This window comes from Molothrus ater, chromosome 5 (assembly GCF_012460135.2).
Source record: "Molothrus ater isolate BHLD 08-10-18 breed brown headed cowbird chromosome 5, BPBGC_Mater_1.1, whole genome shotgun sequence".
NCBI classification, from domain to species: Eukaryota; Metazoa; Chordata; class Aves; order Passeriformes; family Icteridae; genus Molothrus; species Molothrus ater.
Genome location: NC_050482.2, coordinates 1,849,349 through 1,873,848, shown reverse-complemented (window position 1 = coordinate 1,873,848; position 24,500 = coordinate 1,849,349). Strand labels below are relative to the sequence as shown.

Sequence of the window (24,500 nt, the reverse complement as noted above, 5' to 3'; positions counted from 1 at the left end):
TTTGAAAATCCAGGAAAGGGGACCTACTCTGGGATTTGGGAATGCTCTCAAGTGTCAGGGTGCTGCCTGAAGCTGTTTGGGTTTGCAGGTCATGCCCCCCACGCTGGTCTTTTCCATGTTTTTAGGGTTTCCCTGGGAAGGACGGCATTCCTGGGCTGCCGGGCAGGCCGGGCCGGCCAGGCCCTCCAGGCCCCCCTGGAATCATGGTATGGATTGGTTCTACCAAACTTTTCCGTAACAAGCTTTTCCAAAGGGCCATTCCAGAGAAAAGTGACCAGTATCCCCCTGTCCTGTTTTGCAGGGGCTCCCTGGCAGCCAAGGTGACGTTGTGAGTATTGGAATCCTGGGTTGGTTTGGGTGGGAAGGGACCTTAAAACTCATCCCATTCCATGGGCAGGGACACCTCCCACTATCCCAGGGTGCTCCAAGTCCTGTCCAGCCTGGCCTTGGAAACTGCCAGGGATCAGCACCCATGGTCTTGGGGCTGTTTTTCTCTTTAACGCTGCAGAATTTATTTTTAATTCCAGGGATCTCCGGGCTATCCAGGACCCACAGGGCCGAAAGGAGACAGGGTGAGTTCCATTCCTGGATTTCACTGGGAAAATTTCATTTCTTTGTGTGTGACATGAAATGAAATGTGTGAAATGAAAATTCATTTCTTTGTTGTGACCTCTCTTTTCCAAGCATTTTCACCGAGATCTTTGGTGAATGTGAATTTTCAAGCTGCGTCTACCTAATCCTATACTGCCAGACTTCATCCTGGGGAGTTTCCCTCAGGAATTTTATGCCTTTATGGAGAAAAGTGCTCAATCTTAATCCCAGGTTCTGGGCACAATTAATTAGTTAGTTAATTGCAGGAGAAGGTGGGGTCATTCTGCTTTTCTGAGTTTCCATTATCAACAAACCTGGTTTAATCCATTTAGGACACTGTGAAATATTTCAATATTTACTGGGGGCTTCCTGCCATTCTCCCAGTCTACATTCCTCCTCTTCCTTGCATTCCCCTGAGCTGTCTGTGCAGATGAAGATCAGGAACGGATTCTGCTGAAAGCCAACTTCCATTTTTTTCCTTGGGATTCATTTTTTTCCCATGCCAGCAAACAAAACTCAGGTCATGGCCATGCGGTTTTGGGTACCAGGCGCTTTGGGTTGATGGCATTGCCCCTATTACACCCAATCTGCTCCTGGATCTCCCAAGGTGCCTTTATCCACAGGGAGAGCCAGGCTATGTCCTGGGAGGCGTGGAGGTGATTCCTGGCCAGAATGGGCAGCCTGGCCCCCCTGTGAGTATCAAACCCCAGGGGTGGGGGAGCCTTCAGCTTCCCAAGGGCTGGGAGAGATCCCAAATCCCTCTCTCTCCTGTTTTTCCTTGTTGCAGGGACAGAAGGGGCAGCCGGGGGTTCCTGGGGTTCCAGGACCACCAGGTTCTCCAGGGCCACCAGGAATCTCCATCAAGGTGAGTCTGCAGCACAATTCTGGGATGTGCCACTGATGGGTTGAGAATCTGAGCTAGAGCAGAGGCTGGGCAGAGTTCCAGAATAAAGCAGGGATTCATTCCAAGGATCTCCTCCATGGACCCACCTGGGGCAGCACAAGAGCCCAGCCAGGGCTGCACCCAAGATGAACCAAAATGGCCCCAAAATGCACCAGCGCTCCCGGGGTCTCTCCCTGGGATCAGTTCTGCTCCATTTGCATCTTGCAGTTCATTGTCCCATTCCAGCTTTAGCCCCTGCAGTCCCACCCTGCTTGTTTTTCTCTCTCCAGCCCACGGGGTTTGTGCTCCTGGGCTGAGATTTGGGTCATTTGTCCTTGGTGCCCAGCTGGAGCAGGAATTGTTTTGTCTCCCTGCTCTGTGCAGAGTGTTCTGTGTTGGGAAGGATGAAATTCTGACAAGAAAGTCTCACAGATATGGGTGCTTGGCAGAAAGCTTTTTAAATGTGGAGTCTGATGAAGGAATAGAGATGGAAGCAAGTTTTGATATAGAGGAAAAGAATTGCTGAGCCAGTCTCACTGGCTAACCAAGGAGGCAAAGGGTGTGTTAGTTAGAAGGGGTTTTATGGCTTAGAGCAAAGGATAAACCCACCCCAAACAAGAAGATGTTTTTACCAAGCACAAAGAGAGCACAGGCAAACAAGGCAGCAAATGGTGCAAGTAGAAAAAAGGTCTCAGAATTTTCCACTGCAAGAAAACTGAAAAACAACTTCTAGCTTAAACTGTAATGCACTAACTTTGAGTGATTGGAGAACAGTAACATGGATATGGTAATTACAGTAGTTATGACAGGCTGTAGATAACAGTTCAGGTATAGATTGGTTCTACTGCATGAAGATGCTCAGCAAAGAAAAGTCTATAATGCCCTGTAACCAAAACCAAAGGGTCTGCAGGGCTGCCTGCAGCTGGAGCTGACAGCTGTGGGCACAGCTCTGTCACCCACAGCCCTGGGCTGCTGTGACACCTTGGATACAATAAACTGCATTTTGGATGCAATAAACTGCATTTTGGAGAGCTGTCTGGAGTCCTGCATCTCTCATTTAGGCTCTTACAGCTCACCATCCCATAATATGAAGCTCAGACCTACACACTAAAGCAGCACAGAATGTGAAAAATATAAAAGCCAAACCCTGAGTTATCAGCGCAGGAAAAGGAGACCCAACACCCAATATTGAGGTGGAGGTGTCTGGAGACCTCTCCTAAAGCTCTGCCTTCTGCTGGGAGTGGGAATTTTGCTCTCTTGGATTGTCAGGCTGCAGGATTTTTTTTTTTTTTTTCTGGGATGAAGTTTGGTGAGGAGCTCCTAAAAGCCCATCCCATGGGAATTCTCCTTGTCCTTTGCGTTTCAGGGTGAACCAGGGGACTCAGGAATCAGGGTGAGTACCTGAGGTCAGCTTTCACTTTGGGACGAAAAGCCTTTTTTCCATCATTATTTCCAAGCTGCCCAGGAAGTCCTGGCTTCCAAACTTCCCAAAATTCCCTGGAGATCCATGAAGGGATCATGGAATGGGACTTTGCTGTGCTTGATGCAGGGTCCCCGTGGCAGGAGTGGCCTCAAAGGTGACAGAGGAGACACAGGAGAGCCGGTGAGTGGTCCCAGGAAATCAGGGAAACACTGGGGCAGGTCCAGAGGAGGGGAAAATGTGGATCAAGAACAAATGGCCCCAAGTGGCAGCAGGTCCAAAACCAGGGAAAAGGTGGTTCTTTCCAGAAATCATCCCACAAGGAGGTTTGGGGTGTGGGAAGTTTGAGTTCAAGGGGAGATACGAGAAGTCCATGGAGGATTACTGGGAATACGAGACACCAGGATTGGTTTGGGAATTCCCTGTGTTGCAAATGGCTCCATCTGAGGGATAACACCCATGTGCTGTTCTTCCATCCTTCCTGGATCTGTTTTTGGTTGTTTTTGCCATATTGGAGAACCATATCTGATATCCCAGCCCCTTTCCATGGGTCTGGATTCACCATTCCAGACCAACGTGGGCTCCCAGCCTCTGTCTCCCATTGTTTCCCTTCCCTGAGCAAAGCCAGGGGTTCACAACTCATTTGTGAGGGAAAAGGAAATTTGGGAATGCACAGGCAGCTCTGTAATTCCTCACTTTTAAAGGAGCTGCTCAGAGGGACAGATCAGGATAAATATTTCTCTGCAGAATTAAAAATAAACCTCGCCAGTTTGGAGGGATAAAAAGAGATTTGATGATGTTCCTTCCTTTCCAGGGAAAGCCTGGTTTGCCAGGCCCTGTGGGGCTCCATGGGGCTCCTGGACTGCCTGGACCTCAGGGAGAAAAGGTTGGATATTGCCTGAATCCCTCAGCCAGGTGGGAAGTGACAGGAAGAGCAGGGCAGACCTGTGGGAATGCATTTTGGGATATCCCAACATACCTGGAATTTGCTCTGCTCAGAGCCAAACGTTTCTAGAGGAAATTTCTCCCCCCCCGTTTTGCTAAGAAAGACTCTGGAGCAGAAGTCTGGGAAGGAGGGGTGCTCTGGGATCAGCATTCCTGAGGATTCTGTGCTTTCCTTGCAGGGAGTGGCAGGAGTTGGCATTCCTGGCACTGCTGGCACGAAGGGGGAAGAAGGAGAGCAGGTGGGTTGGGAACCTTGCAGTGAGGTTTGCACTGAAGTCCTCTCAGAGTGTTCAGTGTCTCCAAAGTCTCCTCCAGTTTTAAGGTTTTCCTTGGAATCCCATGGTTCCTCATTGGAAAGGGTGAGAAAATTGAGGATTTTGTGGTTTAAAAATCTGCGTTTTCACTGTTTCCTCTGCTGTTTTCAGGGAATGATGGGACCTCCAGGAGCACCAGGACCAAAGGTGGGTGCTGAAATCCTGAGCCCGAGTTCCCTGGAATTCAGGTTCCAAGGAAATTTTCTGGCCCTAACCAGCATCATAATTAATCATCACAATAATTCCTGTGGGAACCATTGGATCATGGAATGGTTTGGGTTGGAAGTGACCTTCCAAGGCCACCTGGTCCAAACCCTCTGGACTGAGCAGGGACATCTTTAACCACACCAGCCTGACCTGGAGCCTTCCAGGCTCAAAAGCAAAGAAAGGGAATAATTTTCCACTCCCTGCACTCTGGAATTCCTTGCTGCCAAGGAGAGGCATGGAATGGCAGCAAGGTGGGATATTTTCAATAATAATAAATGGCACTTTTGTGGCCAGGGAGACTCCAGAGTCCCAGGCTGGAAGAGCTGTCCCGTAATTAATGGAAAATTGGGTTGAAGAACTCCATCTTTCCCTCCCTCCCTCTGGATGGCAGCAGGAGCCAAAAATGTTGGATGTGTTTTCATTCTGGTGGAAAAATTCCCTTCTGATTTCTTCCAGGGAATTCCAGGACCTCCAGGGCAGAAGGGAGACCAGGTGAGTGGAACAGTAAGAGAACATTTGACCAGCTCAGGCGCAATTATCCTGATTTTTCATCCTGTTTTTCCCAGCTTGTTCCCTGTGGGATCCAGCAGGGATATATCCTTGATCTCAGTTCTCCCCTCTCCTTGGCCCTTGTGCTTCTGAGATGACTTTTGGGCACTGTCAAGGAATAAATGGTGGGAAAGGGATGAGAAAAAAGTTTTCCCTGCCTCACATTTCTCATTCCATTGGCCATCATTCCTTCCTCTTGCCTTGCAGGGAAATCCAGGATTTCCAGGTGCTCCAGCCTTGGAGGTAACTTGGAGTGGTTGAGAGCCCTTGTTGTCCTTCAGCTGTGCAGCTTCAATCCCAAAATTCCAGGATTCCAAGAGCTGTGTCCCACCGAACCGTGGGAAGAACACCCAGACCTTTTCCCTGACCCTCCTGCCAAATTTGTCCTCTTCTCCCTTTTCTCCACTTCCCGTATTCCCAATATTCCCATTGTCCCCTCAAAGGAGCTCCACTGATCTCCAGGAAACATAAGGATGAAAATTCCCAGCACTGAATCCGTGTGCTCCAGGCCTGTCCCTGCCCAAGCTCCTCATCCACAGGGATGAGCCCTGCTGGACACCCAAAGCCCTCCATGTCCCCCCAAATTCCAGCTTTAAGGATAAAACCTCTGGGGTGGCCACCTCTGTGTCCCATAAAATTTCTTATCACATATTAATTTATATATATAATAATTTATGTATAGTGTTATTCTTTTTATCCCATAAAATTCGTTGCTTTGGAAAAGGTATCATGACAAGGAGATTTTAAAATTAAATTAAATTAAATTTTTTAAACAGAGGATTTCTGTGATTTCTTCTTCTCCTCAGATTTCAGGACCTCCAGGCATGAAAGGTGTCAGGGTAAGACTGACATTTAATTAATTAGTTAATTAATTAGCACTGCTTGAAAAGGCAAGATCTATTCCTGGAAAAGCAGAGGTTGTTCCACGATTCCTGAATTCCATCTCCCTTGTGATGGACAGGAGAGGAGAGCTTGGAAAAGCCTTGTCCTGGGGATATTTCTCTTGCTTTTATTCACATTTTGTACCTGGTATTCCCATTCTAGCCTTACTCTGGGGGAAAATTTGGGATTTCAGAAGGGAGACATCACTCAAGTGCAGATCCAGCCCAATCCCAGAAAATACTTCCAGCTGTTCCCTGGCTGAATTATCCATATTTTCCAGCTGCTTTAGAGAATTCCAATCACTTTCTCAGCGACTTTGAGGTGGAACATGACCTGGAATATTTTAAATGGAATTTTTTAACTTTTTTTTTTTTTTTTCAGTCTTGCTCTCTCACTGCCATCCTGCCAAGAACCTTCTCTCTGTGAGAAGGATTTAGTGCAGGACTGGTTCCCTGTGGCTTTTCCATGGAAATTCCTTACAGTGCTTCAGACCTCCCTCCTTCCACAGGCACAATGAATTTTGACTTTCTTGCTGGGATTTGACGTTGTCATTACCTCCTTTTATTTGTCTTAATTGCCCAGACTGCTTAACCTCAGCTGGCACAAATCCCTCTTTTCTTTTAGGCTGCGCTTAAGTGGTGTCCTAGGAATTTTGCTGTAGCCTTGTGATGGAATGTGGCCTGGAATATCTGATTTTTTTTATTATTATTTGTGATATTTCACTGACAACCTGCAGAGAAATGACAGGCGTTCATTTTATTCACTTTAAACCAGTAAAAATGCATTTATGGCGCTATGTAGCGTGGCAACAACTGTGATGAATTTTGGATGGCAGAAGGCAGGTTGGAAAAAATGGAAAAAATTCCTTATAAATCCAGGATGGATGGATGGGTGGATTTGGCAAAGGAATTTTTTCCAGGGTGCATTAAAAGTGCAGAATGCAGCCCTAAGGAGTCATGGGAGCAGGGCTTGGCTTCCTGCAGGATATTCCTGGTGCCAGGTGTGCCTTTTATTCCCAGGGAGATCCCGGACCAGCTGGACCACGAGGAGACAAAGGAATGCCAGGAGAAAAGGGGGAGAAGGTGATGACCTCGCACTTCCTTCAGGGATAAAAGGATTTATTTTGTTTGTGGCCACCAACGAAACTCTGAGGGAGATGGAATTCCATCCATCCAGGAATCCAGGCGAAGATTTCCATGTGTAGAAATCCAAAGCTCCTGGAAAGGAAATCAGGGAGGGAGTAAATGCTCAGCTCCTTGATTATCCATGGGGATGGAAATATCTTGGATCTGCTCTGCCTTTTTCTGAGCTGGGGAGGTTTCTCCTGAGCTTGGAAAAGCTGCCTTGGCAAGACCGTGAATCCCTTTGTTTTTTCAGGGAAGTCCAGGATTTGGAATTCCTGGCCAGCCTGGGCTGAAGGGAGACATTGGTGACAGGGTGAGTGGGGACAGTGGGGTGGGTGTGGAATGGCAAGAAGGGCCCAGGGGACAAACCAGGAGGTTTGGGGACAAAATCTCTCCGCCGCCTCCATGGATTTGTTGGCCCTGAGGAGACAAACACTGGGGAGGTGACAAGGAACCAGGCTGGGGGACCCTGTGGAGGCCTGGGGTGATGGGGTCAGGTGCAAAGATGGGATCCCCCAAAATGTGGAGAATTCCTCATGACTGGAGGAAAACACGGATGGTCAACACTCAGCTGGTGGCTCTGTGGACAGAATCCAGGGAAGTCCCATTTCCAATTATTTCCCCTCCTGAAAGTCACCTTGATCTGCATCTTCCTGACTTTTGTGTCTAGGAAGGTCTTGGTGGCTCCCGCGATGACTCCAGGGATGTCCAGGAAGGGTTGGGTTGATCCTTGCTGTTCCCTTCTCCAGGGACATCACAGTCCCCTTCATTTTAATCCAGCAAAAATTGGCAAATCCCAATGTGGTGGTGTTCACAGGGGTGCCAGGGCGAGAGAAGAGATGGGAATCTTGACTCCATGTTTCAGAAGGCTGATTTATTATTTTATGATAGATATTATATTAAAATGATACTAAAAGAACAGAAGAAAGGATTTCATCAGAAGGCTTGAAAGGAATGGAATGATAATAAAATCTTGTGACTGACCAGAGAGTCTGAGCCAGCTGGACTGTGATTGGCCATTAATTAGAAACAACCCCATGAGCCCAATCCCAGATGCACCTGTTGCATTCCACAGCAGCAGATAACCATTGGTTACATTTTGTTCCTGAGGCCTCTCAGCTTCTCAGGAGAAAACATCCTAAGGAAAGGATTTTTCAGAAAATATCATGGCTACATCCCAATATTATGGATGAGTATCTTTGGAAGAGAGGTGGGAAGCTCAAAATACTGATAGTTTCAAAGTGGGGGAGACGGGAGACACCTCTGGATAGAGTGCACTGGGCACAGTGTCCCACAGTCTCTCATGGGACATTCTCTGTTCTCCCCTTCTCTGATTTTACCTGGAATTATCTCACCTGTGTCATTCCTTCTGTGTTTCTGCAGGGAAATGTGGGATTGTCTGGGAAGCCAGGGCAGAAGGTGAGTCCATGGAAAGCTTTGTTCCCTGTCAGGGTGGGGAGGCCCTGGCACAGAATTCCCAGAGCAGCTGGGGCTGCCCCTGGATCCCTGGAATGTCCAAGGCCAGGTTGGACACTGGGGTTTGGAGCACCCTGGGATAATGGAATGTGTCCCTGTCCATGGATGGGGGTGGAACCAAGTGTTCTCAGAGGTTTTCCTTCCACCATCTCTGATCAGGCCTTAAAAAACTCCTGCTAATCCTCACCTGCAGGATTTTTCCCAGGAAAAGTTGAAAACCAGTCAAGAAATTTCTGGAAAAGTTCCCACCTGTGGAATTTGTTCAGTGAGTGTCTCACTGTGGGCATTCCTCAAGCAGGGATCTCCCCAGACTTGGCTGGAGGAGGGTTTGGGTTTGGGAATTGTTCCACAGATCAGTGAATGGAATATTTAGACCAGATTAGCTTCCAGGGCATGGAAAAATGGGACTTCACAAAATGGGATGCAGCCAAGCCAGGAGGCGTTAATGAGATGTGTTAATGAGGTGGCAAAGTGGAGGCAAGGAAAGGTGTTTGCATTCGGAGAAGGCCTGGAGAGGTGGTGTCACAAATTTCCCAGATTTCGTGGAATATTCTGAGTTGGGAGGGACCCACAAGGATCATCCAATCCAGCTCTTAAGGAAATGGGATCAAATCCACAACCTTGCGGGACAAACATCAAACAGAGCAGATGAGCACCCATGAGAGCTCTCCCATCCATGAGAGCTCAGCTGATTGAAATGGGAATAAAAATCAAAACATGGCATGGGAACTGATCCTGTGTCCTAAACTGGATCCATCTTGACTCTCTGCTAATCTGAGCTGCTCCTGGAGGTGGAGAACCTCAACAGATTCTGTCCTGAGTGAATTCCAGGGATGACTGTGGAGTCTGGATAGATGAGGTTAGAGCTGGATGCTTTCCAGCTTGATAATCCTATAAAAATAATAATGCTACAATTAAATAAACTGAAATGCTATGACCATATATTATTAAATAAATCAAAATAAAATAATTATTAACAGTAAAAATCCTACAAAAATAATAATGCTACAATTAAATAAACTGAAATGCTATAACCATATATTATTAAATAAATCAAAATAAAATAATTATTAACAGTAAAAATCCTACAAAAATAATAATGCTACAATTAAATAAACTGAAATGCTATAACCATATATTATTAAATAAATCAAAATAAAATAATTATTAACAGTAAAAATCCTACAAAAATAATAATGCTACAATTAAATAAACTGAAATGCTATAACCATATATTATTAAATAAATCAAAATAAAATAATTATTAACAGTAAAAATCCTACAAAAATAATAATGCTACAATTAAATAAACTGAAATGCTATAACCATATATTATTAAATAAATCAAAATAAAATAATTATTAACAGTAAAAATCCTACAAAAATAATAATGCTACAATTAAATAAACTGAAATGCTATAACCATATATTATTAAATAAATCAAAATAAAATAATTATTAACAGTAAAAATCCTATAAAAATAATAGTACTTTAACTAAATAAACTGAAGTGCTATAAGCTTATATTATTAAATAAATCAAAATAAAATAAATATTAATACTAAAAATCCTACAATCCCAGCTCTTCCTAGCACAGGGTAAATGCTCTGAACTCAAACTCCATCCAGGATTGTGGAAGCAACTCCGTGACCATGGATGTGCTGCTGGAATCTGTCCCTCAGTGTCTGAGGGCTGTGGGATGCAGGACAGCAATGTGACAAGTCTTGTTTCCTTCAGGGGGAGAGAGGTGAACCAGGATTCCCTGGAAAGCCAGGAGAGGCCGGGCTGAGAGGAAAAGATGTGAGTAAAAGCAGGATCCAGGGGGATGGTGGAGCTGCTGATCCCTCGGGACCAACCGACAATCCCAGCTCTGAAGTGACAAACAAGGGACAACTTTTATTCCCTGTTATTCAACATCGGTGCCCAGAGCAGCTGGGGCTGCCCCTGCATCCCTGGAAGTGTCCAAGGAAAGGTTGGACAGGGCTTGGAGCAGCCTGGAACAGTGGGAGGTGTCCCTGCCATGGCAGGGGTGGCACTGGGTGGAATTTAAGGTCCCTTCCAACCCAAACCATGCTGGGATTCTTTGATGAGGATTTCTGTCACTGAGTCACATCTGCTTGATGTGGATTTAGCTCAAGTGCAGCCACAGCAGCCCTGAGGGGTCACTTCTGGTTCTGAGCCTCAGATGATCTCAACTTGGAAAGGATCCATCAAAATCATGGAGCCCAGCTCCCAGCTCCCCACAGAACTGCCCAAATAATTCCCTTTTATGGCCAAACAAGGTGGGCCCTCACAAAAACATCAGAACAAACTTCTAGAAATTTCTCCTGATCCCAGTGAAGAGCTTCCCTGAGCTCTAAGGGGCTGGGTTCGTCCCTGGAAATGGAATAAAAACCCTATTATGAGTTCCCTCTTGGGAGCAAATGAGGTGGGCCCTCCCAAAACCAAGGTGGGCCCTCACAAAAACAAGGTCAGCCCTCACAAAAGAACATGGACTCTCACAAAATCAAGATGGGCCCCTCACAAAATCAAGGTGGGCCCTCACAAAAACAAGGTGACCCCTCACAAAAGAAGATGGCCCCTTACAAAAAACAAGGTGAGCCCTCACATAAACAAGGTGGCCCCTCAGAAAAACAAGGTCGGCTCTCTCAAAATCAAGATGGGCCCTCACAAAATCAAGATGGGCCCTTACAAAAACAAGGTGACCCCTCACCAAAGAAGATGGCCCCTCACAAAAAACAAGGTGGGCCCTCACAAAAACATCCTGACTGGCTTCTGGAAAAGTGGATTTTTATACATTGAGCTTGATGTCACATGATCTGGAATATCCCCGTGGTCAGTTTGGAATATTTCTGTGGTCAGTTTGGGTCACCTGTCCTGCCTCTGTCTCCTCCCAGCCTCCCATGAATTCCCAATTTTGCTCCTGGAAGACCTCTCCTGACCACAGTCAGTGAAGAGCTTTCTGCAGCTCCAAGGGTTGGGTTGATCCCTGTACAAGTGGAATAGGATCACCCAGGGAAACCTTGGAAAAAAAGGAAGCAGCTGCATTCCAACAGCCCTGACTTTGGAGCCATGATTCCAGAACAAGAGCTCTGAATTTGAGTAGGAAATGATGGTAAAAATCTCTCGGGACTTCTGCTGGTCAGAGTAACCCTGAGACACGTTAGAAAGTCTCTTTTCTCAGCCTGGCTGTTGAAGAAGGAGTCAGGGCTCTTCATTTCTCAAGGTTGTTCATTGTTTCTTATCTATAAAATTCTTTCTCTGGCCTGCTGAGCTCTGTCCAGCAGGTTGGTCAGTGGCACACTGCCTGCCCCTGGGGCAGTGTTATCTTTTATACTAAAAACTCCGTGTGCATTATTTACCATAACTTCCCAATACCTATCACCTGTGTTAGACAGTGAGCTTCTACCCTAAACCAATCCAAAAGTGCCGCCATCACAGCAGGAGATGGAGGCCAAGAAGAAGAAGGAGAAAGGCTGGACACGCTCAGATTCCTCCATCTTGCCCCCTGAACCCCCATGCTAAAAACCCCAAAAATCTATTTTTCCACCCCGTGACAAACTAATTATTATTCTGCTTAGACTTTCATGGCTTGCAGATCCTCATCTAAGGTTGGCAATTTTTTCCATGGGTTGTAACCAAAGTCCCAGGTGTCTTGGGCTCTGTGCCAAGGTCTCTGAGCCCCCTGGCAGGGGCTGGAGCCATCCAAGACAGCCAGAGGAGGTCCTGAATTCCGACAAAAAACTCGGGAAAACCCAGCACTTTTGCATTGTGGGGAGGAAAGGCTCCTCTGCGACCACAGTAATCCCACCCTTCCTAAGGTGCCAGGAAAACAGCAGCCGGAAAATGAAACCCTTGGATTTGTCCTGAAGTTGATCCCTGCTTGTTTCATTTCCTCTTTATTTGTCCTTAAACGAGGCTGTGGAGAATCCTCTTGACCTTTCTTTTATCTCGGATTTCACATTCCAAAAGGCTGGAATGGAAAAGCCAAAAAAAGAAGTAAACTGCTTTTTTTTGGGGTTTTTTTTTTTTTTCCTGGGAGATGCTGAAAACAGAGTGCCATGAATGGAATCCCAAAATCTCCCAAGTTGGAAGGGACCCACCAGGATCATCCAGTCCAACCCCTGGCCCTGCACAGGACACTCCAACAATCCCACCCCATCCCTGAGATCATTATCCAGACACTCCTGGAGCTCAGACCAGTGGGATTTGGTGGAAATCACCTCATCCTACCCTAAATTTAAATATTCTGGTCACCCCACACCTTGTGGCCCTTTTTCCTCATTCATGGGAATGCTGTAAAGCACCATCCCTAATTTAAGACATCCCAGACAGCCCAAAACCTGCCTCTATCCCAGTTTTCCAAGCACTAAGCAGGGCTAAAAAGATTTAACCTCCATTGGAGCCCCTGGAATGTTTGATAGACTTGGTTCTCTCCCTTTAAACCATTTCTTCCAGGTTTAAGTGCAATAAAATCCCTGTCACTTGATGGGAAAACATTTGGAAAGCTGCTCCTCTCTTTTAGGGAGAAGCTGGAGTTCCTGGAGAGCCAGGAGTGAGAGGAATCAGGGTAATAATTCCTATATTATATTATATTATATTTATATTTATATTATATTATATTATATTATATCATATCATATTATATTATATTATATTATATTATATTATTTTTATTATATTATATTTATTATATTATATTTTATATGTTTATATTTTATATTTTTATATTATTATATTATTATATTATATTATATTTTTAATTATATTATACTTTTTATATTATATTATTTTCCTGCCCTGGAGAGTGGTGGGGGTGCTCTGTTCCCTTTCTCCATCCCAATGGGAGCCCTCACTTGGAAATATCCACTTCCAAATATTCCTTTCCTGGGGGAAAAATACCTATATTTTCCTTGTTATTTTCCTTTTCTGAGCTGCTGCTCGGGCTCTGTTTGGGATTTTTTTGTTCTCTCAATCTCTTCTTGCAGGGTCCTCCTGGACTCCCAGGACGAGCTGGAGAACAAGGACTGAAAGGAGATCCAGGAGAACCTGGAAAGGATGTAAGGAATCCCTGAAGGAGCAGCTGGGAGAGGGTGGATTTTGGGAGAGCTTTTATTTATTTCTTTGGATTGGGGTTGGATGGATCCAATGTGGATAGATCCAGCAGAGATGGATTTGCTCCATCCTTTTTTCATCCCTGTGGAAAAAAAAAAAATCAGGGAAAATATTACCAAGTTTCTTATGACTTTACCTAAATCCTATTCAGGAGATTCCCAAAAATATCAAAGCAGCTCCTCCCCTTCTCCCATCATTTTCCCTGTGGCCATTTCAGCAAGAACTGAGAGTTTAAATTTTTAATTTAATTATTTAATTTACTTTATTCAATTTATTCTATCAAATTATTTAACTTATAATATTTAATTTTTTTTTTAATTATTTTATTTCTTTTGAATTTTATCTATTCCTGCTGTTTATTTTGTGGGGACAGGGAAGGACACGAGGTAGAGCAGCCACAGCAGCAAGTCCCAAGAAATTTTGCTGTGCTGGGAGGAAAAACTCATTCCCAGAGGTCCAAAGAGTGTTTGTGGATGGATCCTTTGCAGCCATTCCTGATTTGCCTGCAAGACTCGTGTCCTGAGTCACAGGAAAAGTGGGATTGGGAGAAAAGCTGCAGGAAATATCCCCATGAATCCAAAACAGATCCAACCCCAGGCTTTCCCAAAGAAATGGTGTTGCTTCCTCAGCTCAGATGTGGTGGCAGGGAAATAAAAGCAAAATTTGGGTTGCACGAGAGGTAATTCCATTATTCCAGGTGGGATAGCAAAGGAAAAGCCAGGAAAAGCAGGAGAACTGCCAGGAACATGAGCCCTTCTGGAGGTCAAGCTTTGAGTGGAGAGCAGACTTGCTCCTAATTTAACCTAAAAACAGGAATTAGGGAGACATGAGAAGGGGTTGGTCGGTCCCTCTGGAAAAGGTGGTGTTAATTTGGGATCAGCACCCGGGAAATGGGAATTTTGGAGGGGAACTAACACATTCCTGCTGGTTTTCAGGGAGATCCTGGGAAGGATGGCCCGAGAGGTGAAAGAGGCCCCCCAGGCCCAAAGGTAGGTCCTGAGTCCACGTTTCTGTGGTGGTGCCACCACCTCGGGCAGGTCAGAGGGGAGGAAAACCCATCTGAGGTCTCCTCTGACTCCCCAAAAGTATGGGATTTCAAAGCAGAGCTCCTGGGATGGGCTCAGGAACTCGTGGTGGGTCCGGGGCCGTGGTCCCACATCTCCACAGAGCTTCTTTGGGAAGAAGAATGTTCTTCAGGAGCCAAACAGGATACATTTCTGGAATGTTCACAGATTATTCCTTCCTTCCCTCCTCCTGCAAGCTGAAGAAGGAGGACCCCAACCCATGGAAAGGGTTGGAAGGAGGAATGGCTTCGGATCCCACACATCCAAGATCTTTAGAGGTGGGAGCAGCTCCTTGGTTAATGGAGAGGAAAATGCTGCAGGAAGCGGTACCAGCGGGGACAGGGAGATTTCCTGATTGCCACTAGATCCAGACCTTTGGAAAAGCAAAGACTTATCCAGGGAAGAGGCATCCCAAGTTCTCCCTGGCACACCTTGGCTGGAGATGCCCTCGGGGCCTTCCTGGTGCCCTTCATTCCACCGGAATCTGTCAGTGCAGAACTCGGATTTCAGTGAAATGAAGCCCCTCAGAGAGGCAGCTCAGCCCCACCTCAGCCCATGTTCCTCACCCCAGGAGCCTCCAGGCTGGACCTTCCCAAGCTCCTGCAGCTCATCCATGATTTTATCCCTGCACGATCCAAGATCTCTGGGCTGGAGATGGAATTCCATCGCCGTGACGTTCTGTGGGAGCCCATCCTGCTGGAGGTGCGGGACCCAGCCACGTGTGGGGCCAGCAGCACCATGGCCAGCTCCAGAAGGGACCACCAGCTACGGGGACACCTTGGCCATCGTCCTCCTTGGTGTCCTCTGCACTGGTGGCACTGGTGGCACCGAGGGACCTCAACAATCTTTCATTTCCCACACGTTTGTGGCCAAGTGGAGAAGGGGATGGAGCAAAGCTCTGGCCCAAACCTCACCTGGATGCTGATCATGGGCCAGGCTGTCCCTACAAAATACAGCTGTGCCCGTGTCCAGTGGAGGAGGGAGGGAGCAGGGAGGGATTCAAACCCCCAAATGGGATTTATCCAGGATTATGGAGTGGGCTGGTGGCAGGGAGGGACCTCAACAATCTTTCCTTTCCCCCATGGCCAAGAGGTGGAGAAAGGGATGGAGCAAAGCTCTGGCCCAAACCTCACGTGGATGCTGCTCATGGGCCAGGCTTTCCCAAAAATTCTGTCTGTGCCTGTGTCCAGTGGAGGAGGGAGGGAGCAGGGAGGGACTCAAACCCCTTAAATGGTTTTATCCAGGATTATGGAGGAGTGGGCTGGTGGCAGACAAAGGGTCAGATATGGGATTACCCCCCTTGCTCTTTTGCTCCTCATGGAAATGATGGAATTAATGAGCTGATCTCGTTTATTCCAAGGGAGAACCTGGCCCACCAGGAAGAGGAGTGGAAATGAAGGTAAATAAATCAAAGTTAAAGACCACATAAATGTTGGAATCGCCTCCCCCTCTGGGTTGGGATGGCAGAGGGACCCAATATGTGTCCCCTTGGCCATCAGCCACCTCCAGGAGAAACCTCCTGGAGAGCATAGAGGGGGCGAAGCTGGGACTTTTCTCTCCCCTTGCAGGACCTGGAGAGGCTTTTTGAAGCGTACGGGATCAAGGTAGGAGATCCTTTGTCCTTCCTCCTGACCAGGGACTGTAATTTGGCTTTTCCATCGCTTCCCTCTGGAATCCTGGAGGTGGCATTTGCTCCCCCAGCAATCCCAGGAAGGTTCATTCCATTTCCTTTTCCAGGTTGAATTTAGGTATTTCTGGGACAGATTTTTTGCTGCCATTTTATGGGGTGGGTGGTGGCTTTGAGGCCCCTGTGACAGCAACACGTGGACCTTAAAGCCCCTCTAATTCCAACCCCAACACCTTCCACTATCCCGGGTTGTTCCAAACCCCATCCAGCCTGACCTTGGACACTTCCAAGGGATGGAGCAGTCACAGCTTCTCTGGGAATTCCATTCCAGCTCCTCCCCACCCTCCCAATGAAAAATACCTTCTCAATATCCAACCTAAATCCTCATTGCATTTAAAACCCTGCCCTCTTGCCATATCCCCATATTCCCATGGGAAAAGGGAATTTTTCCCACTCTCCCTCCTCTTTAAGTCCTGAAAGGCCACAAATGTGGGGTTTTTATTTAGGATGGGGACAGACCCCACAAAAGGTCCATGGATCATCTCCTTGATCCCAAACCAGGTATTTAAACCAGGGCTGTCCCTGTGAGCCCCTGGGAATCCATCACTCCTTGTTTTGGGGTGGCTGCCCTTGGTTTGTCACATGCTGGGGACAGGAGGGTGGCACTGGGCTGCCTCACTGGTGTGCACTGGTTCCAGCTTATTGGAATAATACTAATATAGCCAGATGGGATGTGCCTGAGCTCGTCTGGCCTTTGGTGCTGAACCAAAAAGTGGCAGCCGTGGTGTTTCACCCCAGGGACACTTTTGGCCGGCTGGGTGTGTGGTGTTTCACCCCACAGACACTTTTGCCTGGCTGGGTGTGTGGTGTTTCACCCCACAGACACTTTTGCCTGGCTGGGTGTGTGGTGTTTCACCCCAGAGACACTTTTGCCTGGCTGGGTGTGTGGTGTTTCACCCCACAGACACTTTTGCCTGGCTGGGTGTGTGGTGTTTCACCCCAGAGACACTTTTGCCTGGCTGGGTGTGTGGTGTTTCACCCCACAGACACTTTTGCCTGGCTGGGTGTGTGGTGTTTCACCCCAGAGACACTTTTGCCTGGCTGGGTGTGTGGTGTTTCACCCCACAGACACTTTTGCCTGGCTGGGTGTGTGGTGTTTCACCCCAGAGACACTTTTGCCTGGCTGGGTGTGTGGTGTTTCACCCCACAGACACTTTTGCCTGCCTGGGTGTGTGGTGTTTCACCCCACAGACACTTTTGGCTGCCTGGTTGTGTGGTGTTTCACCCTACAGACACTTTTGGCTGGCTGGGTGTGTGGTGTTTCACCCCACAGACACTTTTGGCTGCCTGGGTGTGTGGTGTTTCACCCCACAGACACTTTTGGCTGGCTGGTGTGTGGTGTTTCACCCACAGACATTTTGCCTGGCTGGGTGCTGCAGCTGGGCACTTGGAGGCAAGTCCAGGCCTGCAGGAGCTCTGGTGGTGCTGGGATGGAGCTTCCCCCCATAACAGGGGCTGCTCCTCAGGTTTCCCTCTGCTGGAGAAGCTTTGAGGCGATGGTGAAGGAAAGGAGTCAGTTCTGATGGAGGGTTTGGATCCAGAGCTTTATTCTGGCCCTCAGGCCTCTGAATCCAGCAACAGCTCCAACAGAACTCCCAAACTGTGTGGTTGCTGTTCCTTTTAACCCCGGGGAGAGGGGCAGGGAAGGGGTAGGGAGCCACCAGCCAGGTACGAGGGACAAAGGACACCTAAGTGGCCCAATGCCCCCCAGGAGTAGAGGGCATCCTTTGAATCTGCCCTTCTGGAATTCCAGGATTTAGGTGATCAAGGTGATGGTGAAGGAAAGGAGTCAGTTCTGATGGAGGGTTTCAATCCAGAGGTTTATTCTGGCCCACAGCTCCAACAGAACTCCCTGAACCATGTGGTTGCTGTTCCTTTTAACCCCGGGGAGAGGGGCAGGGAAGGGGTAGGGAGCCACCAGCCAGGTACAAGGAACAAAGTACACCTGGATGGCCCAATGCCCCCCAGGAGTAGAGGGCATCCTTTGAATCTGCCAATCCCTTCTGGAATGCCAGGATTGACAGACAGTGCTGGGAGGGGAAAGGAGGGATGACTGACACAGCTGGCAGGGAATTATCAGGGGAGGGGCCCGAGGTTCTGAGGCAAACCCTGAAATCACACCGCAACCCCAGCTGGCGCTGCTGAGGGAGCTCTCCGAGGCGATCCTGCGGGATGGGCTGGACGGGCTCCTGTGGCACCGGGGCGGCTCCAGGACAAGCAAAATTCCCATGGAAAACCAGGCAGCCGTGCCTGTCACCGTGAGTCACCTCAGCTGCCAGGGATGGCAGCCCTCCAGGGAGTGAGGGAGGTGGGAACGAGCCCCCAAAGCCATCGGGGTCACCTCTGTCGTCATGGTGGCTTGGGAGAGGCTGTGGCTGGCACCAGGATCTGGGATCTTTGGGATGAAGGGATACAAAACATGGGAATGAAGGAATCAGTCATTGTTGTCCATAGGAGCCATTCCCAAAGCCACCAAAGCCATCAGGATCACCTCTGTCCTCAAGCAGTTCATGGTGGCTTGGGAGAGGCTGTGGCTGGCACCAGGATCTGGGAATCTTTGGGATAAAGGGGTACAAAACATTCATTTTTTAATGGGAATGAAGGAATCATTCCCAATGCCTTGTAGGAAATTCAATCATTCCCATTCAATCATTTGTTGTCCATAGGAGCCATTCCCAAGGCCACCAAAGTGTCCTTGTGCCCTCTGGGAGGTTTTGGAGTGGTGGGTGTGGGGCTGGAGGCACCACAAGGGGTCATGAGTGGGGTCTTAACAGTAAAAAGGATCCCAGGGAGGGAGGAAGATTCCTTGGAAGGGAAGTTTGGATGTGGCCAGCAAGGAATTGCTGCCCACTCACCCCATCCTGGCTCAGAAATGTCACCAAGTGGGACAGAGCGTGCTGGAAGCTGGGAAAGGTTGGGATGAAGCCACCAGGACCCAGCTCCTCACGGGTGTGGTTCCTGGGAGCTCGGGGCTGTCACTGTCACACCAATCCCTTGTTTTGTTTTGGTGTGGCAGGATCCGGGGCTGCCACTGTCACACCAATCCCTTGTTTTGGTGTGGCAGGATCCAGGCCTGTCACTGTCACACCAATCCCTTGTTTGTTTTGGTGTGGCAGGATCCAGGCCTGTCACTGTCACACCAATCCCTTGTTTTGGTGTGGCAGGATCCAGGCCTGTCACTGTCACACCAATCCCTTGTTTTGTTTTGGTGTGGCAGGATCCAGGCCTGTCACTGTCACACCAATCCCTTGTTTTGTTTTGGTGTGGCAGGATCCGGGGCTGCCACTGTCACACCAATCCCTTGTTTTGTTTTGGTGTGGCAGGATCCGGGGCTGTCACTGTCACACCAATCCCTTCTTTTGGTGTAGCAGGATCCAGGCCTGCCACTGTCACACCAATCCCTTGTTTTGTTTTGGTGTGGCAGGATCCAGGCCTGTCACTGTCACACCAATCCCTTGTTTGTTTTGGTGTGGCAGGATCCAGGCCTGCCACTGTCACACCAATCCCTTGTTTTGTTTTGGTGTGGCAGGATCCAGGCCTGCCACTGTCACACCAATCCCTTGTTTTGTTTTGGTGTGGCAGGATCCGGGGCTGTCACTGTCACACCAATCCCTTGTTTTGTTTTGGTGTGGCAGGATCCAGGCCTGCCACTGTCACACCAATCCCTTGTTTTGTTTTGGTGTGGCAGGATCCGGGGCTGTCACTCTCACACCAATCCCTTGTTTTGGTGTGGCAGGATCCGGGGCTGTCACTGTCACACCAATCCCTTGTTTTGCTTTGGTGTGGCAGGATCCAGGCCTGTCACTGTCACACCAATCCCTTGTTTTGATTTGGTGTGGCAGGATCCGCTGGTGTCCCACACTTCCCACCGTGTCCCGGCCTGGACCGAGGTGGCAGGAGAAGGACAGAGCCTGGAGCTGGAGACTCCAGAGGTGATGCTGTCTGGAGGAATCCCTGAGGTGAAAATAAACAGCAGGAAAGATGAAATTGGGGGTTTTACTGTGTCCAGTTTGGGGCTCTTCCAATCAGGAAGGACATGGAGAGCATTCAGGGAAGGGAACAGAGCTGGGAAGGGTCTGGAGAACCAGGAGGGGCTGAGGGAGCTGGGAAGGGTCTGGAGAACCAGGAGGGGCTGAGGGAGCTGGGAAGGGTCTGGAGAACCAGGAGGGGCTGAGGGAGCTGGGAAGGGTCTGGAGAACCAGGAGGGGCTGAGGGAGCTGGGAAGGGTCTGGAGAGCCAGGAGGGGCTGAGGGAGCTGGGAAGGGGCTGGAGAGAACCAGGAGGGGCTGAGGGAGCTGGGAAGGGTCTGGAGAACCAGGAGGGGCTGAGGGAGCTGGGAAGGGTCTGGAGAACCAGGAGGGGCTGAGGGAGCTGGGCAGGGGCTGAGCCTGGAGCAAAGGAGGCTCAGGGGGCCCTGGTGGCTCTGCACAAGTCCCTGCCAGGAGGGCACAGCCGGGGGGGTCGGGCTGTGCTCCAGGGAACAGGGACAGGAGCAGAGGGAACGGCCTCAGGCTGGGCCAGGGCAGCCTCAGGGGGGAATCAGCAGGAATTTTTCCATGGAAAGGGGCTCAGGCCTTGGCACTGCCCAGGGAGGTTTGGAGTCACCATCCCTGGAGGTGTCCAAGGAATTCCTGGAAGTGGCACTCAGAGCTCTGGGTTGGGGACAAGGAGGGCTCAGTCACAGCTCAGACTCCATGGTCCTGGAATTCTTTTCCATCCTGGGATTCTCTGGAGTGTCTCCTGCCCTGGCAGGGATGGATCCAATCCCGTTGTCAGGATGGATTGGGATTGTCCCTGCTGGGACTGCCAGAGCTCCAGGAGCGTTTGGAGAACACTCCCAGGGACAGGGTGGGATTGTTGGGATGCTCTGGGACTGGGTGATCCCTGTGGGACACTTCCCACTCAGGACATTCCATGATTCTGTGACTCCAGAGCCCTCATTTGGAGTAACCAGACAAATTCCAGCCATCCCAATTAACAGCTCCTATTTGTGGGAATCAGGAATTTATCCACAATTTTAAGGCTTCTCTCCATGCTGGGCTTCCTGTGGGAGGCATCTCCTGGGGTTTTATCTCCCTCTGTGGCTGGATCAGGATGATCCAATTCCTCAGAGACCTGGACAAGGTGGGACAGGACATTCCGCCTCAGCCCCAGGCTCCTCCCATGTCCTCAGGTTCTTCCCAGGTTTTTCCAAGCTGGCTCAGGACATTTTAGGAGCTTGAGAGGGGTGGTTTGCTCCAAGAGACACAACCCTGGAGCCAGCAAAAGTTGGGATTTGGGATACAGAGACCACAAAACTGCCTCTGTTGAGCTTGGGGAGCCCAACCCAAACCAGAAAAAAAAGGATTTGGGACCATCAGAGCACCCCTCAGTCCCTCGGGGAAGGAATTCCCTCAGGGAATCCTGCCTTTTCCATTGGCACTGATTGGATGGGTGCAAAGGAGTTAAAATTCCCAGAGCCTGACTGGGCAGATCACTGCAATTCTGAGTTTTGCCCCTGTTTTATTGCAATGGAAAATGAAATTAGAGAAAGGATTTCTGCATGGATCAGCGTCAGGGCCTGGGAAAGGGCCCTGCTGTCCATTTTTTCCAGTTTTTCCAGTAATTAATGGAATTTTGTGGGTGTTTATCCATCCCTCTCTGCAGAGCTTGGCTGTGCCCCCACCACATCCAGGAGATCTGCAGGAAAACCATTCCCTGGATCTCCTGCAGCCCTTGGAGGAGAGGCTGGAAGGACAAGCCCAGCAGGACACCAGCCAGGTACGATTTTCCAAGGATTTCAGAGGGACTGGGATGCAAATCTTAATCCTGGGGGAGGCTTCTCCATATCCCTGGAGAACACCAGAACTCCTGGAATGGGCAGGAAAAAAAATCCCTTTGGCAGCGACAAAAATCCCTTGGGAAATGTTTTGTTGGTTAATTCCACAGTTTTGGGGGGAAAACCAGGATAATCCCATTTTATCTGATCCCATCCTTGTGTTATTCCACCTTGGTTGACTGAAAAGTTGATGGTTCCCAAGACTTTTAAAGCAGGGATAATGCAGATTCCAAACAGGGAATTTAAAATATGCCTCCTACAGGACATTCCCTTTTCCTTCCCACTTTCCATGGGTATGGAAATTACTGGATATGGTCTCAGGATATCCCACAGATATTCCAGGATATTCCTGCTGTGCTCTGGAGCATCTGAGTCATTTAAAGAGGAGGATTTTAGGGTCCAGGCAAGAATTTGGGGATTTTCTCTGATCCCTAAAATCCCATTTCCCTCTGTTTTCCTGCCCTCCTGGGCAGAGATTCCTTTCCCAAATCCTGCTCCAAACCCAGCACTCTCCAGTTTGGACATCCCTATGGAATTCTTGGAAATGCCCAGAGGCAGGACAGCACCAGCTTTGAAAAGCAAAGGGGAAAAATCCCTGGGAAATTTCCTTGGAGCTGCAGGAACAGCATCAGCAAGGATATTTTTTATTTTCATATGGCAAGACGGGAGTGACTGCAAGTGGGGAGATGCAGCTCCAGGAAATCCCGCTCTGGTTTATCCACTTTGCCGAGCTCTTCCTTTTGCTCCCGTCCCTTTATCCCTGCCCTGGCTCGGGAAATGAATTCCAGGGATAATCACGGAGCTGGGGTCGCGATGGCTCCAGCGGCCACGAGAGGGCTCCCGGCTCCAAGAGAAAATCCTGGAGTGGGAACGGCGGCTCTGGAGACGCCGGGATGTGCCAAGAGCATCCTGGGCTCTGCTTTTCCTCCTGGATGCAGCAATTCCCTCCCCTGGGAATGGTCAGGCTGGAGGAACACAGAGGATGGAGCCCAAATCCATCGGGTTTGGAATGGGTTGGGTGGGAAGGGATTTAAGGATCACCCCATTCCATCCCCCTGCCATGGCAGGGAATCTTCCACCATCCCAGCCCCAGTGTCCAGCCTGGCCTTGGACATTGCAGGGATCAGGGGCAGCCCCAGCTGCTCTGGGAATCCCTTCCCAAAATCCCAGCCCAGTCTCCCTCTCCCAGGGAATTCCCTCCATTCCCAGCTCTCCCAGCCTGGGATTGGATCCATCCCCACCCCGACTCCTCTCTAGGAAGGGATTTTGGGATCCGGGGGCTTCACTGGGAACCTCAGGACTCCAGGAAGGGTCTCCCTTCCCTTTTCCATTCCCAGCTTCCATAAAAATCCCTTGCGATGGATTCTGAGTGTCCCAAATCCCAGAATCCCAGAACAGTTTGGGTGGGAAGGGACCTTAATGTCCATCCCATTGCAATCCCACCATCCCGGGCTGCTCCAATCCTTCCTTGGGCATTGCAGGGATGCAGGGGCAGCCCCAGCTGCTCTGGCAATCCCAGCCCAGCCAGGAATTCCTCATTGCCAAGATCCCATCCCTGGCTGCCCTCTGGCACTGGGAGCCATTCCCTGGGTGCTGTCCCTGCAGGCCTTGGCCCCAGTCCCTCTGCAGCTCTCCTGGAGCCCCTGCAGGCCTGGAATGTGCTGGAAGCTCTCCCTGGAGCCTTCCCTTCTCCAGGGGAGCACCCCCAGCTCTGCCAACCTGGCTCCAGCCCTGGAGCAGCTCCATGGGTTCCTCTGGATTTCCTCCAGCAGCTCCTGATGATCCCCATTCTATCAGGAGCTTTATCAACACAGAACAACTCCCACAAATATTTTAGGACACTCCAAACTCCCTCAGCAGGACAGGATCTGCATCCCAAGGATGTTTTCCTTGCTTGCATTTGGAGTAAAATCCCATTTATCCTCATGAGAAGGGAACAGCAGATTCCAAAGGCAGGGAAGGAGCAGCTCCACATCCTGGAGATGCCAAGGAGGGATGGAGCCAGTTTTCCTGACAGATTTCCCAGTAGCAGCAGCAGGAATCACAAATTTCCACCTGGAAGAGCCCAGGAGCTCCATCCCTGAGGAGCAATTCCTGGCAGGAGTTAACAGGAAGCAAAGGAACCCCTGGGAAGAGCGGGATGAGCTCAAATCCGCGTGTCCAGAGCAGGGCTGGATACTCACCCATGGATGAGCCTCTGCTTTGGGGTTATGGGACCATCCCAAAAAATTCCTGTCCTCCATCCCTGGATTTCAGCTTATTTCTTTCCAGAGTTCATTTGGATAAATCCCCCTCATCTCCATAAGGATAAACCCACAATTGCTTCATTTTCCTCCCTGAAATCCTCTCTTTTTTTTTCTATTTTTCCCTTTTCTTTCCTGCAGGAATATTTTTTTTCCTCTCCCTTTTATTTACATTTTCCCTC

At 49.1% G+C, this 24,500-nt stretch overlaps 1 protein-coding gene across 1 annotated transcript in view; it reads left to right on the top strand.

Annotated features, from left to right (window-relative positions):
- LOC118698215 (collagen alpha-1(VII) chain-like) overlaps nucleotides 1–24,500 on the top strand; it is a 106,147-nt gene that overhangs the window by 44,151 nt on the left and 37,496 nt on the right. Inside the window, exons 28-52 of the mRNA XM_054514911.1 lie at nucleotides 126–206; nucleotides 302–328; nucleotides 528–572; nucleotides 1,215–1,283; nucleotides 1,379–1,456; nucleotides 2,841–2,867; nucleotides 3,024–3,077; nucleotides 3,709–3,780; nucleotides 4,019–4,078; nucleotides 4,265–4,300; nucleotides 4,817–4,852; nucleotides 5,117–5,152; nucleotides 5,716–5,748; nucleotides 6,811–6,873; nucleotides 7,169–7,228; nucleotides 8,299–8,334; nucleotides 10,129–10,191; nucleotides 12,917–12,961; nucleotides 13,380–13,451; nucleotides 14,442–14,495; nucleotides 15,931–15,969; nucleotides 16,139–16,174; nucleotides 18,390–18,515; nucleotides 20,100–20,216; nucleotides 21,904–22,017. Coding sequence (XP_054370886.1) covers nucleotides 126–206; nucleotides 302–328; nucleotides 528–572; nucleotides 1,215–1,283; nucleotides 1,379–1,456; nucleotides 2,841–2,867; nucleotides 3,024–3,077; nucleotides 3,709–3,780; nucleotides 4,019–4,078; nucleotides 4,265–4,300; nucleotides 4,817–4,852; nucleotides 5,117–5,152; nucleotides 5,716–5,748; nucleotides 6,811–6,873; nucleotides 7,169–7,228; nucleotides 8,299–8,334; nucleotides 10,129–10,191; nucleotides 12,917–12,961; nucleotides 13,380–13,451; nucleotides 14,442–14,495; nucleotides 15,931–15,969; nucleotides 16,139–16,174; nucleotides 18,390–18,515; nucleotides 20,100–20,216; nucleotides 21,904–22,017 — 1,479 coding nt within the window. The remainder of the gene's footprint in view (nucleotides 1–125; nucleotides 207–301; nucleotides 329–527; nucleotides 573–1,214; nucleotides 1,284–1,378; nucleotides 1,457–2,840; nucleotides 2,868–3,023; nucleotides 3,078–3,708; nucleotides 3,781–4,018; nucleotides 4,079–4,264; nucleotides 4,301–4,816; nucleotides 4,853–5,116; nucleotides 5,153–5,715; nucleotides 5,749–6,810; nucleotides 6,874–7,168; nucleotides 7,229–8,298; nucleotides 8,335–10,128; nucleotides 10,192–12,916; nucleotides 12,962–13,379; nucleotides 13,452–14,441; nucleotides 14,496–15,930; nucleotides 15,970–16,138; nucleotides 16,175–18,389; nucleotides 18,516–20,099; nucleotides 20,217–21,903; nucleotides 22,018–24,500) is intronic.